Source organism: Tympanuchus pallidicinctus, unplaced genomic scaffold (assembly GCF_026119805.1).
Source record: "Tympanuchus pallidicinctus isolate F22 unplaced genomic scaffold, pur_lepc_1.0 scaffold3, whole genome shotgun sequence".
Lineage (NCBI taxonomy): Eukaryota > Metazoa > Chordata > Aves > Galliformes > Phasianidae > Tympanuchus > Tympanuchus pallidicinctus.
In genome coordinates, this window is record NW_026294747.1 from 77,305,794 (window position 1) to 77,325,888 (window position 20,095).

Sequence of the window (20,095 nt, forward strand, 5' to 3'; positions counted from 1 at the left end):
TATGCAGAGTTGCCAGTTGAAAATATGCTTCAGTTGAAGTTGCACTGAAACTGGAATTCAAGGCTATACCAAGGCCTTTGGGAACATATTTATTGATGGCTTTCCAATTTGGCTTATCATCCTTTGTTCTCCGTCCATTCCCCTTACCATCCTAAGGCATTCTCAAGTTTTAAAATATGTTCAAGATCAATTTCTGGAACAAAATACTGGTTTTGTTTCACAATCTGCCAAAACAAAACTTATTTCTTATGAACCTGAGCTTTTAATCTTACTTCCTTCCAACAACAATCTTGAACATCCAAAATAAACCCCTTTAGTATTCCTTATCCTAATCACTAAATTCCTCCTTCCTAGCACTCTCAGATCTCTTTTCCTGTGGCTTCTAATTATCAAGAAGGGAAGAAATACTCTCACTCCACCCATTTCTTTGTTTGTTCTCAACAATTACTGAACATATGAACATTCATAATTTCATAAAATTTAGTAGCTCAGACTGAGAATGAGTTCTTGTCTGTATTAGTCTTTTTAGGAGATATTTGTAGAGCTTTATCCACATTAAAATTTGAAATGCCTTTATAATATTCCACCTTTTGACAGTTAACTTTCTAAGTTTAAGGTAGACCAGATTTATTTTGATGTCAGTTTTGAGCAACAAGCACATCCAATGGCCAATTGAACATAAGGATCCTAGACTTGGGCTAACTTTACACTGGGAAGAAAAAGTACTACTCCCTTGCGTCTGGAAAGTGAGAAATACCTTTTAACTAGCTCTCAGTTATCCGAAGTTATGTGACGTTAGTCTTATACTATTGTCTGAGTAATAGTTTCATTTTCTGGTAGGCATTTGAGTAGTCAGAGTAACTAATATTCTCCGATAAAATATTATATGGGTGATGAATTGAGAGTGTGCTACCATTCAAAAAGGTTTGCATTGCATTTGATGTTTGGTTTCTTTTCAAATGTAAGATGTATACATAAATAACTGATATAATTCAAACATAAAGCAGAAGGTTTTGTTTTTTTTTATAACTATCCATGAACATAAAGGGAAATTGAATTCTGCTTCATGGAAAAGTCTTTTCTAAAGTTTTGAGAAAGAACTAATAGCCATAATATCTTTTTTTTTTTTTCTTCTGGGAGAAGACAACAGTAATTTATTTTCTTCTATTGCCTGAAAGAGCTAAGAAACAAAGAAAAAAAATTGTACATAATGCTTTTCAGTAACTGATTAGAGCCATGGCTGATTTAACACCTCTGAAATGGTAGAACATGAGTATTTAAAGAACAAATGACACTGGCTCTCTGTGGCCAACACTATATAGTAGTTCTCTCAAGGATGCTATTATGTTGCCTATATGCAGTAATAAAAACTTGTCTCACTGAAAGAACAATTTGGCCACAGCAAAATCTATGACAAATTGATGATTCCCCTGACTAATACTAGCTCTAACTGTAAACTGTAAACTAGTAAAAGTAATCACAGATTACCACCATTCACAGAAGCAGTTGTTGAGGAGCAAAGTAGTGAATGTCACGTAGCAATGTGGGTACAGTGAGAATATATCAGTTGCTGCAGCAGTGTTTTAGACTCCATGACTCCATACACACATTCTATTTTACTTATCTGTCACTCCTTAATGTAATTTAATAAGACGAAATACTAGACAGATTTTGTGGTAATTAGAGTCGCTTCACTTAGCAGACAGAGTCACGTGACAAAAAGGTTGACGACTTACTAAAAGAAGATCAGCAAATAAGTATTTTTTCAGCAAATGCTTCACTTTGTATTACTAGTAAAACAAGATGCATGTCTGAAACAGTTCTACAGAAATATTCAAATCAGAATAAAGATTCACGTATACCAGACACTCTACATAAAAATATGTAAAAAAAGTTGTTTGAGTAGCTTGTAAAATCTGAAGACTTGCATATTCAGATCATTCAGTTAAAACACTGCTTAAACCGCTAATATGAGTTGCTTAGAATCATTTACTCCTAAGTGCTCAAAAGTACTCTATGCAGCCATCCATAGGCACATCACATCTATCGTGTATCAAAACCAAAGTTCTCCTAAGATCTGATCTCTTAAGTGAGATCTGGACTCTAACCACTCTCACACCACGTTGAGTTCACAACAAGCTAAAACTCTCAATTTTCTCATAATAGGATAATCTCATGCCATTAGAATTATCCTTCCTCATACCTAAGACTGTTTAAATGAGTTGAGAGAGGCAACTGTACTTTCAACTTCAGTATCAGCCCCATCTGCATGTTGTCTTAAAGATGAGCTGGATCAGGTCAGTTTTTAACAGCTTCATCTGCATCACATTTCTACCAGAGTACTCTTTAGAGCAAACCTGGACTCAGGCCAAGGAGGCTGGCCCAACTGCAGTTCCATTCATTTGCACCATACTATTAGAAAATCATCAAAAATTGAATCTACCAAATCTGTTTCAAATCTATAAATAAAAATGTAGACTGAAAGCAAGCATGCTCTCTAATGGCTACACATCTCAAAGGGGTCTGAGCACACTGCATTAAAACAAAGCATTAAGGAAATCATACTTGATTTCCTACTCCTAGTTTTGAGTCAACTCATATACAGTACAGTTAATGTCAGGTAAAATTAAATATCATCTGCATTTCTGTTGTCAAAATTGAGCCCAAGATGGCATTTATGTGTACATGAATTTGAAGTTCAGAGGTATCAAGAACTTCCAGCCTGAATACATTTTTTATTTTTTATTTTGATCCAGATGACTTTTCTGAACAGGTTGTTTCTTCATTTCTATGAATAAGGACAGAGAATTCAGATGGAGAATCTTATGGAATCCCAAATTCTGTGAGTAAACAGTTTAAGTTTACATTATTTGGCTGGTTGTTTAGTTTTGTTTACTTACTTTATCTGCATAAAAGAAACAATGACAGAGAAATGCACATTGGGAATTACCATGCAAATAAAATTACACTTGAATTAACAAGCTGAAATTAGGGAAGTAATTTGTTGTGTTGCTAATCATCCTTAATGTAATCAGCTTATATTTGTTTCTCGGCCTCCAAATCATTAGTGTGACTACATACTACATACTGGGAATTTGTTGGATCCTGTGCACGACCACAAACGCATCTGATAGTCCAACTTTCACTGGGTGGTTGGTTGAGCTTATCTGTGACACAGCAACAGGAATCTGGAAGACAAAAAAGGAGGACACGCATGAACAATTGAACTAAAAAAATTGAGCCAAAAATTAACAATATTTTCAGAATGAACACTTAGCCATTGTAACTTTATATAAGTATGTAATATAATACACCAAATTATGAGTAAGGATGAATTAAAGATTGAAAATAGAGTTTTCAATTTTATTTTGTCCCGCTTCATTTAGAAGTTTATATAACAATAGTCTAATCAAAATTTAGAGGTGGGATATTGTTAATAATGACAGAGAAAAGAGCAGGAATTTTCAGTAATTTATTTCCCCCAGTTGAAGACAAATTGGTATGAGGTGCTAGTATCAGGCATGGAGGAGGCATTACCTCTTGTCTGCTATTAAACACTTGAATAGAAAGTTCAGTTTGGGATGAGCAAATAAAAATTTATGACTCAGGTAACTTGCACTGAAAAGTGTTTTACAATCTATTTGAAAATATTTTTAGTCTGAGGATGTTCATATTCAACATATTTTGGAGTAGTGGGGAAATTGTTCTAGAAAATTTTGAAAATGTCAGAAATACATTGACATCTACAGAAAGGAATAAAAGGACTTAGAGAGTTATCTACTAGTCCAGCTTTACAGAGCAGAGATATTGATGCCAGGTAACATAGTTTTATGAAAGTAGGCGTTATCAAATTTTATTTCATTTTTTGGAGAAGACTGCAGCTTTGGCTGATCATTGCATATTTGAATTGTATAGTAGAATTCTGTAAGGTTTTTACTTAGTGACAAGTAAAATGTATATAATATTAATATAGTTAATCAGACTAATCACAAACTTATCCATCATCCAAGGATCAGATTTTCTTAAAGTCTGGGAAGGAAACATAAATTTACTGCCTACCAGTTCCTCAAATGATACTCACAGAGTAAAAATAGTGAAATGTTTGGATGAATTAGCAAATTAGAACTTGTGAAAATTATAAAGTTACAGCTTATATAACAAAGTGTGAAGTAGAAGTCAGAGGATCATTTTCTGGAAATCAACAGTTCCGAAAGGACTTTTTGGATGGTACTGAATGAGCAACACCAGTTTTCAGAGGAGTAATCAGAGCAAGAAACTTAATTGATGTGATATCTGATTACATAAACAGTGAAATACAACCTAAGAGTGACGCTGCTTTATATTTATACACATTAGATAACTACTGAAGTTTTACACAGAATTTAAGAGAGTCTATTTCTTGAAAAGATTCTGAAAACTAAAGGAAGATCAAAAAAGTCACAAAAATCATTTGAAAGCTTCTGTAGTTCTCAATTGCCATTAATACTGTTAAAGAGATTGATTTGTCTTCTCCAAAGAAAGTGGAATACTGACTTGATTACCATGAACAATTACTGCCATGAGGAGAAATAACTCTAGGGCTAAAGAATTTTTGCATTCAGTACAGAAAGGTACAACCAGAAGTTGAAAACTGCACACAGTTTCAAAGTAGAATAAGATTTCTATGATTGATAGTTGTTAACCACTGGGATAAACTGCCAAAGGAAATTATCACACTCTACCCACTGCTGCTTTCAAATCACAGCTGGATATCTTATTTTTGAAAGCTAGCCTATAGTTAACCAGGAATTACTAGACTGAAGACAGAAGAAACTGGATCAGATGTTACAGACTGAGATGCAAGGTGCTAACTCAGCTAATCTAATAGTATACTCTGGTTTATCTATGTGAAAATAACAAAACTATACTGTTGGACAGTGCTTTTCACTTGTCAGATAAAATCTAAAGAAAAAACCTTTAATAATCCAGTGAATGAGGATTCAGAATTGTCTTGTTGACAACCAACCAACAATGATATGTTTTCTTGTATTTGAGTTTAAATGTAGTTTGTTTTTCCTTTTCCTTGTTCCCAAAATATCCTTTAGCTTTGATTTCACTAGAATCAGGTTAGGAAAAGTTAAATTTGAGAAAATCAACATAAAAAGTGAGTTCTAGTAAATTAAATGCTGTCATAAATTTCAAATTATTTTACATTCTCTACAATCTGTGAATTTGTACTGTTTTGGCTGCATTTATCTGGAGCTTCTTGTATACCTGATCTACAAGAAATAGTTCGGTAATACTGCTATTTTTACATCATTTTAAGCTTGGCTTGTATCAGCTATTAGATAAGCTTGTATCAGCTCAGCTGCAATGCATATATTGGAGAATATGATATATGATATTGAAAAGACATACTTTCAAAGTCCTCCAAATAAAAGACTTACAGAGTTCATAACAAGTCTATAAAGTTTCTTTAGCATGAACACAAACAAAACAAGGGAAAATTATTCACAATCTCAGAATACTTTGGAGAAATACATACATTAATGATGAGGGAAACTCTCTTGAAAGATTTTGAGAACACAATATCAAGTCAGAATATCAAGTCACTGGTTTGAAGAATGCAGTGACTATTTCTCTTTCAACTTAGGAAGGAAATGAAGCAAATGAAGAAAGGAATCAGTTTAGAGATACAAAACAAAGCTGGAACTGGGTTCAGGTAGGTGTATGATCTGCAAAGTGTGCTGGAAAAATGGCAGCAACTTTAAAAAGCTGTTGAAATTTTGAATAAGTGCTTTAGAAGCAGAAAAAAATATGTAAGATAAGGAAGTCTCACAAGTTAAATGAGTGTAGCCAGCTCTTCAAACTGTGATATAACTTACGTCCAGTAAGTAGTCATATGGAGCAAAAATGTAAAGTAGAGGTAATTAATAACCTAAGAAAAACTCTTGAAAAACTGCAGTGTAATTAAATCTGTATTTTCAAACGCATATTTTTATTCTTATAGTAGGGGGAAATAACTGATTTTACAGAAAAAACATTTAAGTCTATCAGTGATGATTGTACTGAGCTTACAGGGGAAGTCTTTTCAACGAGATAAAAGGATAAAGTGGACATTTACCATATTACGTATTTTTAGAGAATACACCCTTTTGATAGGAAGCTTTTGATAAGTGACATGTTTTTTATTGAAAACTACATCCATACACAGTTAGTAAGCAAATAGCTACTGTTCTGAATCTCTCCTTTGAATGACAAGGCATGTCGTGACAGGCTGACAAGTTGAACAGTTGAGCAAGGAGTTTTATGACATTGTGTAAGGATGATGGATTTTAACTAGAATCATTCCAAAATATATGTTGATTCTACCATCAACAATATGAACTCTTATACTGTGTAAATCACAGGTATATGAATGAGCTTCCCAAATGCTTTGGGGACGCTGACATCTCTGTTGCTGATTAAGTAATTCAACAACAGGGAGAATACTTAGAATTTATGCTGAATTCCATTCTTCCTTAGGCACAGTAATCTAGACAGTATTTTCCATCTGAGAACTCCCAAAGTTTTTTCTTTTCAGAAAAAGGGCTAGTCAGAATCTTACTCTTAAAAAAAAAAAAAAAAAGGAATAATATAATGGCCTCTGACCTTATTCTGAAGGAGATGGTAAGCAGGGTGCAATTACTGCCCCACATCAAACCCGAGTCAAAGATAAGAGCCAGAGTAAGCTGCAAAATAATAATTAGGAATACAATAGTACTTATATAGGATTTCCATTGCCAGTTTCCTCAACAAATATTAAAGACCAAATTGCATGAAACTTATTTTGGGGTTTTAAGTTGAATAAACTGAACACCTCATGAAACCAGAGATCCTACTTCCATATTAATATTTTTGATAATAATAATAATAGCAGAGACAAAAAAGTGCAAAAAACGTATAACGCAGGCAGAATATTTGTTCAGATTGTTCAATTTTTAAATTTTCTATTAACAATCAGGAGGCTTGGAGTGTTTGGAGCCTCAAAATGAAATACATTCTATCACATATAGCAGGAAAATCAATTTTATACAAGTGTCAGTAACTAATCACACACATTCACTTCTGCCTACTTGTACAGTAGAAAGGAACACTAAGTCTCAGAATTATATTACTTCACATTTTGGGCAAACTGAACAGGCATTTCAACTTTTATAAAGGTTTCTGGATAAACAGGGAGTCATTGCTATTTAAATGAACAAAGAAAGCCTTCAAGAGAGTGAAATTCAGAAAAATATCATAAACCATTAACAAAGTCATTGGTACTTCTGCCTAATTTGTCCTGCATTAATCACAGAGGAAAACAAAACAAAGTATGTGGAACATTACACACTAGCAGGAAAAGATTATAATGGTCACATTGTTCAAGAAGAAAAAAGAGCTCCTGAAAACTGAACTTCTGAGAAATTGACAATATAAAAAAAGTACTTGCTACTAAATTATACCAAAGTATTCATTTGCAGGAAATACTCTTCCATTTTTTTTTCTTTCTACTGGATAGATTGTTCAGTACCTTCAATATTTTACATATAGCAGAAGTGTATCATCTCCTGCAACTGACATATTAAACACTTGCCAGAACACCAACTAATGGTGTAAGCAAAGTGTTGCATAAAATGAAGATATGTGCCTGTTAAACATACTAAATTGGGAAATAAATACATATTTGACTTGCTTTTGGACCTTGCCATATTTTCTTTCCAAAAAGGAAAAGAAAAAACTGTACCGAGAACATAAAAATTGCTTGGATATTCTCACTGTAATTCAGTGCTGATATTCATTCTAATATTATGTTGATATTAATTCAGACCTTATGCCAATATTATCTGACATTCTGATATTAATGCTAAACTGAATCCAATATTTATGTACAGGAAGAATATCAGATGAACAGATTAGCAAACACAATAGTTATGATTTTTAGTAGGGCTAGATTCACCTTTGCAAAGCATTTAAGAATTAGACAAAATACCAAACTAAATCTCGTGCATTTCAACTAGTTTTCTCATTTTGAAAACTTGACTGCATAGCTACTTCACTTACTCATTCACTTTTCTGAAAGATATTCAGATATCTCCAGATTTCACAATTTTTGTGGCTCGGCTTCTTTTCCACATTTTTATTTCTTTTAGAATCTATTATGGATCTCAGATAACAAGCATGCATTTCAGACTGTTTCCTGCTAGGCAAACTACAGAACACAGAAGATTGGACAGATCTCCCTGACTCTCAGCAGACTCTAGCCAAGACCTTGCTTTGGTTATCAACACCAGTTTTATGAGATAGCAAATGTGATTTGGAAGCAGGAAGGAAATGAAGAGGGAATCTCAAATAGTTTGAATAAATCATAAATAAAAGGTAAAATCTAGTTCCTATTTGTATTTTCATTAAATGTATAATCCAAATTATTTTATAAGTGGATTCTTCAGGATAAACTCCCATTGTCACTCACAGAGTCCCTGAGGGATGCTTTATAATACCACTGACAACCTGTGTGATACATATCTTGCACTGATGTTTCAGCTTGAAAGCTTCCTATGACAATGCAGTGAATTCTTCACAGGTTTGCCATAGATCACTGTCATTTTTGATGAAATGTGATAACATGAAGTGGCGCCAAAAAGATGGTAGAAATCTTCCCTTTCTACTTTCACTCATGCTAGTGAGCACTCAAATCAGTAATTTTATTGGAGTTAACGGGGCCTGTGACAATATTACACACCAGCAAGAGAAATTATTTCATAATGGAATATTTCTGAAAGCACTGGATTTAGAAACCAAATCAATTCCTATCTGGGTGCATAAGCTCTGGAGTTAAGATTTAATTTACAAGTGTCTCAATTTTTGTCTTTGGACAACTTGTGTTTGATCAATAATTGGAAATATTATTTCATTTTCCTGAATGAGGTAGTTTTAATGAAGTAAGGCACATGGCGAATGCAGTCTTCTAAAGATCTTATTCTCCAAATTAACTACACAAGTCCTAGTGAAATATATAATTGTAATAATTTCACAAAATTATTTGCAGACAACAAGTATGTAACTACTGTCCTAGAAAAGTCTCTGTCCTTGAATGAGTGCGATAGTTCTAAAGAAATTTCATTCAGGACAAGAATAATTTGTGACAGTTTGTACCGTGCAGGGAATTTGAGAGGTTCCATTGCTGAGCAGTGGAAAAAAGCCATAAATTACCACAATTGTAAATTCCAATTCTTTGTGTTTAAGGATTACTGAAACAGATGATCACAACCTACTCCCAGAAAGCAGACGAGGTCTGGAGGAAGCTCTCAGTAGAAACAATGAGAGCAAGAAGCCCATCCAACACTACCACAGAACTTGCTAGGTTTATCCATACATCATATAGCATAGTTGCTAATGAAGTGACCCATTTCCTCCCATCCTCCTAAATGAATAAAATATTCTCTGCCTGGCATTCAGCATCACTGCATTCATTTGTGCAAAATGAACACAAGATACTATCATTTTAGAGCAGCAGCTTCTATCACCAATATTAAATTCATTTTGCAGAGTTCTAGACATTGACAGAAAGGGTTCAGGATCTGATAGCCAGGAATAGCAGTTTTCTCATAACACCACCACTTTGATGATAGTTCTTAGCAAATTCATTTTAAAATTACAAATTGAAGTAATGTAACTCCCCACTTCTCTGAGCCTTGAAGGAAGGACAGGACATTTTCTGTAGTCTTCAAAAGCTTTTTTCCTTTAAAAAGGTTTCAACAATAGGAGATAAAGATGCCTTGGTGCACAGTCATTTGACAAAACTCAGGCTCCTCTCTGGTAACCAGAGCAAAGCTTTTCTGAAGCTGGAGTCAACATGTTAATAAAGCACATTGATGAATACTATGGCACATAATGTTCAGAAACAAACCAAGAGTCAGAGACATCAGCACATCTTCTATAAGATAAGGAAAACCAGGTATGTGAGCATATCAGATGTTTCTTTCATCTACAAAAATAACTCAATATTCTGCAGCAACCCTGTTAGCAAGGTGCAAAGACATTTATCATAAGATATTAATGCTAGTAGTAGAATAACCAGACTCCCACTAGCTTTCTAATGAAGGGGAGAGTAGTATTGCTTCATTTAGATACATGGCTTTGACACAAGCATGATAACTGAGCCTGACAGCACACAACTGGTCTGCAGCAGAGAGAGAAGAGAAACCAGATTTCCCCGAATCTGTAAAATAAGTCATATCACTAGTAACATTTTTAACGTGGAGGATAAAAATACATTTACATATTCAAAGAAAAGTCACAATTTCTTACACTCTCCATACTGAACTGAGATTAAAATATTAAAATAATCAGAATAATGAAAATGAAAGAAAGCATTCCTTGTCCTTGCAGACTTAAACTTATTCATCTGTTGATGCTCATTTGGAGGACACTGCCTTGGAGGTATAGCCTCAGAACTAGTCTAGTATTAAGAAAGATTCATCAGAAATATTGAAATATACAACAGAAATTCTAAAGGGCTTGGAAAATGCACAAGATCCCAATCGAGATAGCAACATACTGAAGCTAAGAAGATAAACCAAATGGCTTCAATCTAAACCAGAGTTATCACCAAAGAAATGGAAAGCCTCACAGAACAGAAGACATAAATTAGTTATTTATTATTTGAAATATAAAGACCTTGAAGACCTCCAGTAGACAAGAAATTGAAAATGTAAAAGAAAGGTAGCCTTTCAGTACTAATCTTTGATGCTAGAGTATTTAAGTTAGTTGAACAAATTGAGAATATTGCCCTACATTTCAAAGCTGGAAAAAAATCTACAAATCAATCAAGACTTTGCTAACAACCAACACTTACAATCATACAAAATGGGCCAGCTGAAATCTAGGAGTAGCACATTTGAGCCATGTTGATGTTTTTCAAATCCATAACATGAACATCACTTTTACAATGAAATGTAATTTTCTGCATAATAGGTGACTTAAAAGCAATATGTGGAAATGGTCTTATACAGTTGAACTTCAAAACATCCATCAAAAATGGGGGAAAATTCCTGACAAGTATAAAGAGATTTTTCCACTCAATTGAAAGTTTTCTGACCCAACTTACTTCTTTGTAGCCGAAAATGATACGCCCATCATTGAGAAGGGTGGCCTGAAAAGTGAAACTGCCCAGGTTGTAATTATCCTGCAGATGAACATGGTCCCACTGGACAACTAGTGCTGTGCCTGTGAACCCCAGAGGGGGGGTAGAGAGGCAAAGGGAAGAAAAAATGTGAGAAAAATATTAACTGACTGTAGGAAAAGTACTTAACTGCAGTTACTTGAAACAAAAAACAGTGATTTTTCTATTTAGTGACTCAGCCCAGCATCTGAAGAGCCGAAGGTATTACAAACATAAGTCGCAGATGAAATCTTCTTAAGGATAGACATCATAGTGCCACAAATAACTACCTCAGCTACTCACACGAGTCTGTTAAATCAAGAGTGGCCAGATAACTTGTTTGGAGATGCATAAGAATCTCTGAAACAAAATCCAACATTCACATGTGTGCCTCCATGGCTTTTCTTCCACTATCTACATATGATATGTTTACATATATACACCATGAAGACTTCAAAAAGCAAAGTGCTAATAGCACTACCTGTTTTGTGAAACTTATTATTTGAAGAACTCATATTCTTCCATTAACTATGCATTAATATAAATAGTGTGAATTTTTTTCTGCATAGTGCAAACCCTTGCTGAGGCTCTGCAACTTGAAAAATATTAGGAACCAGCAATAAATAAATATAGCTTGAATTTAAACCACAGTTCATAGCTGGAGTAAATATTAAGTCTGGTGTGCAGAGATTTACTTGTAAGAGACTCGTTAATATTCATAGGAGTTCTCTTGTTGAATATCCGCTTACTGCAATAAAAATGTACCCCAAGTGACTTGCATATCCTCTGAGCATGTTGTACAGATGTTGAGGGTTACAGATACTTTCAGGTAGCTTGGCTGAAAGACACTTATCACTAGAGTTGTGTTTACTGAAAATGTTTCTTTTTTTTGTCTCCAAGACTACACACTGTACCCAACATATTATTGTTTTGGTGCTAATGGGAGTTATGTGCTTTGATTCACAACACTTTAATTTTGTTTCTTGCAGAGTGTTCAGGGTAGCTCAGTTTGCTTCTAGCTCAAGTATTTTTGATATATCCTTGAAATATTGTTTGTTACAGATCTTCAGAGTTGTAACTTTTATTAATATATCTGGTCAAAGGATGTCACTGAACTGTGAGCATGCAAATTTTTGGTGCATACTGCAGTAAGTACATTGCATCATTGGCCCATGTGTCTTTAATAAATACAGCACATGCTCAGTAATTTGAGCATTTGTCTCTGCATTTTTCCTATTGCAATCAAATATATTAACTGTTAATCATTAATTCTTATTGGAATATACTAAATTTCATTTTAAAGGAATGTAGAGGGACTGTTAAAACTATTGGAGCAAAAATAGAAACATTTATAGCCAGTCCAGAAGTCAGAATACCAAACTAAAGCGGAGGTCAGCTTCCTCCAAAACACTGTCTCCTCATTCCCAAGGACACTTGTGTAGGTTCATGAGAATGTAGGCAATTGCCTCCACAATGGTGGACAGGTCACCACACTCTGTGCTTTTCCAATACAGATGCAGTTCTAACCCAGCACACTTGCCCAGAGGGATAAGACAGCAATGAATAAGTTATAAGGAGCTGAAGAGACAACTCACACTTTTAAAAAAATCTGGGGTAAGATTGCAAATTCTTTGTCCCAAAGAACCTTTGGTCCTAAAGATCATCATAACTTATGCATGAGGAAGAATATAAAATGTCAAAAATATATTCAACCCTGTGATAGAAGCTAATAAATCTTGTATGGAATACAATGATAATCAATAGTATCTTTCCCAGAATATTGTAATTCTTTCAGGAAAGATGACAAATCTCAGGCCATGGTCTCAGATGATGTAAAAAATGAAAACAGTTATTTTTTTTCTTAGAATATTCAAGGACTAATATATTCTCATGCAACTCTGTTGAATTCTTAACAACTAAAGATGAGAATGTGAGAAATTTATGACTTGGTTAAAATAGTGATAGGATATATATTGATCATGGACCTGAAGAATAAAAATGTACACACCTGATTGTAAATAGGATGTATTATTGGACATGTTCTTAATCTTTGTTTTAATGCACTGTGCACAACCATACAAAGGATGGTACAGACTTATCAAGGAACACTTAAAAAAAAAACAGATTTTTTGATATTATCCCTAGGTTTTAAATTAAGAGTGAAGAATAAGTGACGTTGCATTCAACCACTAAAGTCCTGAGGTAAGGCAGCTGAATGTCATTTAATCACATACGTTATGTTTTCAAAATATTAATTATAACCGAATTAATGAAAAAATGTCCACACTTTTAAGGCACCTGAAATATTTTACAGAGTTTAGACTTAGCAAACGTTGCAGTTTGCCTTTTAACCTTTCAATTTTTTCTACAGGGGACTGCTGAGAACACATGGTACAGATGAGCGTATTGGATTCCAATCCTGGAACTCCATGGACATTCAGTCTTTGACAGGTTTATTAACCTTACACCTGCCTTTCTTCTGTATAGACTTGGTATTACACTCTATGAATACTTTTTATTTCCATTTTAGACAAGGGGCTGGACAGTATTTTCTGTATAATTTTTCAAGGAACAGGAACTTATACTTTTATAGAAGTCAGGTCTTTCCTTTTAAAATTGGTAAAACACATTGCTAGTTTATGTACTTTGATACACAACAGCAATCTACCCAATTAGGAAAAAGAACTGATGACTCTCTAACCATTTTATAGATAAAGAAATTTTTTGGATGTCTAGCCACATGGTTTAAATAGCCTGTGAGTTTAAAAAAATAGATACTGAAAAAAATCTTCAGTTTTTCCTTCAAAAATATTTAGGAAAATATGAAGAATCAAGGGACACAGATGCATTTATTTATGAAGGACTGCTACATACCATTATCAAAGTATCTGACTGTTGAATTTCTTGATACACTGGGATCAAAATTTGCCATTAAGGGTGCAATATATTGTGTAGCTGTTAGCATTCGATGCACAACTTCTCCAGTATATATGAAACCTACAATAAAGAAAAAAATATTGTGACTATTTCAGTAACTTCTGAAAAGATTTAATAGAATAGCAGGTTTAAACAGGCATTGCCAGAGCAGTAAAGGGTCTTCTGAGAGAAATTTATCCCACCACCAATTTTGTAGTGAATTAAATAAGATCTAAAACTGCAGGAAGATATCTGCTTGTCAGAAGAACAAGATCCAAGAAAAACAATTGAACCACTACTTCAAGAAGACATTTTCCATACAGAAAAAGAACACAAAAACAGAGCAAACACAAGGAAGGCAAATTCCAGTTATGGACAAAAGGCAGATATATGGCATTATCAAAATGAGTCATTTACCACTATGTATATTCCATAGTTTTTTCCACACCTTCCAGCAATCTGCCTTTTTGCTATTTATTTATCTACATGTTTGTTTTCGTAAATTATTACCTCTTCAGAACTTGGGATAATCTTTTCTCCTAATTGTAGAGAAACAGAGTAAGAGACAAATTCAGACAACTAGAAGCTACAATCTTTACAAAAAAATAAAATGAGGAGTGGAACAAGTAGGCTTTTTTCATGATTGTAAGCCAAGATGTAATTCTGGAACATTCTCTGCGTTGTCAGATCTCACTAGTTTTTCCTGCTCATCCCCAAATCCACAACAGTCTTCAGACAATTGTACATCCTGGGTTGCTTCCACCAGCAGCTCTCACTTAAAAACTCTACCTAGTTTGGAATTCAAGTATTTCCTCTGAGGAAAAACAGTCATCTGTGCACTTAAATGGCAGAAAAACCTTGCCATTTTGAACAACTTATGCTCTACAAATAAACTTGCATTAAGGTTCATGAACTCCAACTAAACAGAGGGACTAACATCTTTAAATGCCAAACACAGTCTGACTTGAGAACTTTAATTCCACTGTAGTGTCTTTTCTTAAATTCTATCTATTAAGTTCTTTTTGAAAAATTCTGTTACCAAGGTGGTGATCTAGGCAACTAAATACCTTTACATTATTTAAAGCACACCTATGTATTCAAAGAACACGGCATTTTAACGTCCAATCTACTAAATCCTAGAATGAAACCTTTTCTCTTTTGCTAATTGACACAGAGAAAAAACATTTAAAAAATGAAAAACACTCACACATATTTACAAGTCATTGATAGACTTCATTAGTCATCATTTTAGGGTAGCCAGCAGTCCTGTCAAAGCATAGTCCATGAAATGCATTTCATTTTTTTCCTGTTTATTGCTACATACTTCTAAAATATCACTGCCTTGAGAACCACTTCCTCACGTTTATTTAGACATTTTAAATAAATAAAATTTAATAAAGTATTTGTGCTTTATATTATTTCCTTGGTCATATATGCTTGTATTTTAACACAGTCTTAGGTAGGTCTATAACCCTGAAATCACTCCTTAATATTTGAAGATAACAGAAACTCTGAAGCCATATTCATGTGTTGCTCCTAGCCTTAATACTTCAGTACTTATTCATCCCTTATGCAATGCTCCCATCTTTACATACAGTTTCAGGTTTTCAATAGGAAAACAATAGGAAAACAAAAGACTTGCTTGTGTTACAACACATAACTAAGTCAATCAGCGCAGGTGATTAGTAATCAAAGAGTGTATTTCCAAGTGTTTGCTGGACACAGCTTTACTTTAGACAAAAATGAAAAGCATGAGGTGGATGATAGCTGGGAAGCAGGCAGGCCTTGCATGAAGATCATTCTAATGAGAACTCCAGTCTTGCATTGGAACAACTTGAAAAGAAACACAAAGTCATTTCAAATCATCCCAGAAATTCAGAGGCTGTAGCCACTGTGGAGCATGGACATTTTATCTCTGTCACTACAACTTAAAGCAGCAAATGTAAAACTAACTTATTCCTGAATGGAATTCTGTAGAAAATTGGCTAATACTATCTGTGACCTAATTTTCTGACAGTGTCAAATGCTCATGGGTTATTAATTTAGTCAGGAAGAATTTTTCAGACCTACAATTTCCTGAATCACTTAATCTCTCCTTTGTGCAAGAGGTTGGAAGTATTCTCTTCCAAATCTCTCAACTACTATATCTAAATATGTTCCTAAACATTGGAATGTTATCAAACAGGAAAGAGTGCTCAGAATACTGTAAGTTTCACATGAATATATAAATCTAACAAAAACAAAGGATGGACTAATGCCAAAACCAATTGAAAAATCCATGAGGATGTATTCCTACTCCTCATAATGAGCAAAAGAACAGTCACAAAAACTACGGGAAATAGATATGTAATAAATATATATTGCTACTAAACTGTCAAAACATATTTTTTCTTGATGCAGGACCTCAGTTGATTTCAAAATGCATTTAAGAACTCTTCACTTTGAAATATCCTCTTTATCTGATGCAATTTATAATTTTCAGCAGTAGCTTTCTTGGCTCAGGAAATTTTCCTGGAAAACTTTTGAGAAACTGGAAAACTGGTGTACTCTGTTCTAAAAGAGCACAGCTATTTCAGTAGAAGCTTTTGGGTTGGCAAACCATCTCTAACATTTCACTTATGTTTAAACATGATAAAAAGGAGCTCTCCCATCACTTCTGTTGGTTATACTAGCCTGTCATTTCAGTGGCTTAAGTGGAATAGCCCTGGATGCACATCATGATCTGAGGACACAACTGATGAAACAAGTAATCTGAAAATAAGATTAAAACAATATGCACAGTAAGCTTTCTGTGGTTTCCTTTTCCTAATCCTTGTTGCACACAAAGTCAGTATCAATTAGGACATTTTTTTATAATGTTTCCCTGCTGTGCAGAATAACAATACATACTCAAAGTAGCACAGACAATGAGGCTTTTGAAGTTGCTATTGTGCATCTATAAAGATATGACAAAACATGGGATATGCAGGCAAAATAAAAATGAAATATCTATACTGATAATCATCTTCTCACTTCTAAGGCACTGCATGTTAGGTAACACAGAGACTGGTTTTACGTATCTGATGCTACAGTAAACTGGTTTGGCGCTTTAGCATCTAGTTGAATTGGAGCAAAAGCCGGTTTAGATTATAATATTGTGTGTGATTTTTAAAAAATTACCTAAAATAACTGGTCATGCCTTAAAAGCAGAGATATACAGAGAATATACATAACTATATGCCTCTGTACTTGTGATGAGTACACTCCATGTTAGAATCTCAGCATTTCTTGAAAATTATGACTTCTTACATAATACCAGGTGGGTTGAACTTTGCCAGATGCTAGCTGCACAGCTGGCCATTCTCTCAAAAAGGGAAAAGATGTTCTGGCAAAAAGAAAATTTTCAGGGGAAAAAGGATGACTGCAGCTGCTAGAAAAATATAACAAAAATAATGGTATTAAATAACAGTAATAAAATAAGTCGATGTGGAATTACTCCTTGAAATAGTCATCACATTGTTCTCATAAAAAAACGCTATAAAACTGCTTGTTCTACAAAATGATCTCTGCTGGAAATAAGAATATGAGACAATATTTCTTTTTCTTCCTGAAATACCAAAGCATTTAGCAAGAATAGGAATACTCTTAACTACTTTGTTTATACACCAGTAAGCAGTTTGACACTAAAAATAGAACTGTAACTGTATTTCCTTTTTTTTCATTGATTGACTAAAAGTCAGATAAGTTTGGCCCAAACTTCATTAAAAAAACAAACAACAACAACAAAAAAAGAACTAAACTCTTATCATTATTTTTGTAATAATAGTATGTATTGGCTCATATACATTTTGTACAGAAGCATTCATATTTCCCATTACAGACATGAATTTCAGTTTTAAAATCTACAAAGTCTATGTGTTTTAAAAGTTCACCTTCCACATTAGCTGGAACCCAACCATGTTCCAGACCATGGCAGAAAATCTTCAGCAAGCTGGTTTTGGCATAGAATGTGCTTGAAAATATTGAAAATATTTTTTTTCAGAAGTAGCTTAATTCCAGATTAGAGAACTGACAAGATGATTCTTGGAACTTAAGAATAAGTGAAAAATAATGTAGTAAAAAAAAAAGCAATAAAAGTGTGAGACAAGAACCTGGAGTTCAAAACAGATTTTTTTTTTTCTTTCCTATAAAAAGAAAAGCTGTAGCATACAAAATATTAAATATAATAATAAAAAGAATTACAGGAAAGAAATGACTTTTGAAAAATAACTTACTTTCTTATCAGGCACCTAATGTTAAGTGAAACCATACATTAAAACTCTTATTAATAGCATAAACTGCGGTTACTTAGCTGGAAAAGAAACAGTCTGCTTACAGTTAATGAACAATGAATGGTTTTGCATGAGAGAAACAATCGCTGGGTGAAGGCAGTGCTTGCATTCAAGCATACAGCTCAGTGTGGGTTTACTCAAGTGCCCTTGCAGCATATAAACTAGAAGGCAAATAACAGAGCAGCTTCCAAAACAACAGAACCAGAAATGGTTTCCATAAGAGGGTAGGCTTCAACCCAGATCACCCAAGGGAAAGCCTAGATTTTAGTTTGTATATTCAAATACGAAACAAGCTTAGCAGAGATGTAGTAACACATACACACAGTGAAATGTTTTGCTGAATAGAGGAACTATTTCTTTCATTTCTCCCAGTTCATTTTCCAACTTAAATGGGGTGAGCGCATACAACTTCTCATTTTCCTCCAAATCCCTCTGAAAGCTGTTTGTGCAGCCAAGAGAGAAAACTGCAGCAGAACTGGCAGGAGCTTCCTGATTCTCTAGCCACTTCTGGTTTGGTCTCAGCATAATCAAAGGTTTCTGAGGCAATCTGTCCTGTGATATTTCCTGTGACCCCCAAACTACCTCATGGGTAATGGTGCTTCAACTCCCTCTTTACCGTTTTAGATCCAGGGTACTGATCTTTTTTGATGGAAATCACAATCAGCACAAGTACAGTACCATATAGACAAATGTTTTCAAAATTCTCACAACTTTAATACTCGGCCTTGTAATTATACATTGTTTGAAGAATGACGTTAACTCATCTGAGGATCTACTTCCTCATCTACGATGGAAAAGATACTAAGACAGAAGAGATAAAACATTTATCTTGGGCCTATTTAAACAAACAAAAAACAGAACTCTGTAATCGGCTTTGGAGCCAAAGAAGTACTTCATGCCTGGCTTTTAGTCAAGCAGAGCTGGACATCATTTATCAAGACAAAGAAAAGCTCCTTACAGCTTAGTAGGGAAAACTGATTCACTTGCCATCTTGATGTCTTCAGTTGTCAGAGATACTACTGCACCAAAGAAAAAAAGTGGGAAAGTGGATCAAAAATTCTTCCTCAGAGTTCTCCACTTCACTATGACCCCATTTTCACTATAGAAAGACACTGGAGAACACAGTGACCATCTGGTAAAGATATGACCTCGTATGCCCAAATAACCAAGATTTCCCCAGGAAATTTTGCCAGGAAAATTTTAGGAGTGTTGTTACAAAAATAATCATCAACCGAGATTGATATAAGGTATGCAACACCAGCGTAACTCCATAAGGTATGCATTTATGTTTCCAAAGCATCGTTGATGTTCAATTCAATTATCCTACTACTGGAAAATGCCACTTTAAAGCAGACAATTCTCTTCTGTTATTCACCAGCGTTTCTGCATCTTTTAAAAGATTTTTGTAAACAAACTTTATTAAAAATTAGCATCTAATAAATATTTATCATTAACTATTAAAGAAAACTAATTTCAAACTTGCAGCACACAAAACAACCAATTTGCAAATACCTCCCCTTTGTTCAAATAAGAAACACAATTATATTTTGTGCCACGTAAATGAGACTATAAAAACCAGACTCTTCCACACACATTAACACTTCCTCCTGCTCATCTTTTATTAAAAATAAATGTAATTGTTTCAAATAACAGGGAAAGCCTCAGCTCTGTTGCTGCTACTCTTCTCCAGAGAGATAAAACATTA

At 34.2% G+C, this 20,095-nt stretch overlaps 1 protein-coding gene across 3 annotated transcripts in view; it reads right to left on the reverse strand.

The window, feature by feature from the left end:
• Positions 1–20,095, reverse strand: part of PLXDC2 (plexin domain containing 2) — a 230,458-nt gene that overhangs the window by 47,347 nt on the left and 163,016 nt on the right. For all 3 annotated transcript variants that reach the window (XM_052693990.1, XM_052693988.1, XM_052693991.1), the window contains 3 exons: positions 14,039–14,161; positions 11,111–11,229; positions 3,089–3,188 (listed from right to left, as the gene is read on the reverse strand). In XM_052693990.1, coding sequence (XP_052549950.1) covers positions 3,089–3,188; positions 11,111–11,229; positions 14,039–14,161 — 342 coding nt within the window. The remainder of the gene's footprint in view (positions 1–3,088; positions 3,189–11,110; positions 11,230–14,038; positions 14,162–20,095) is intronic.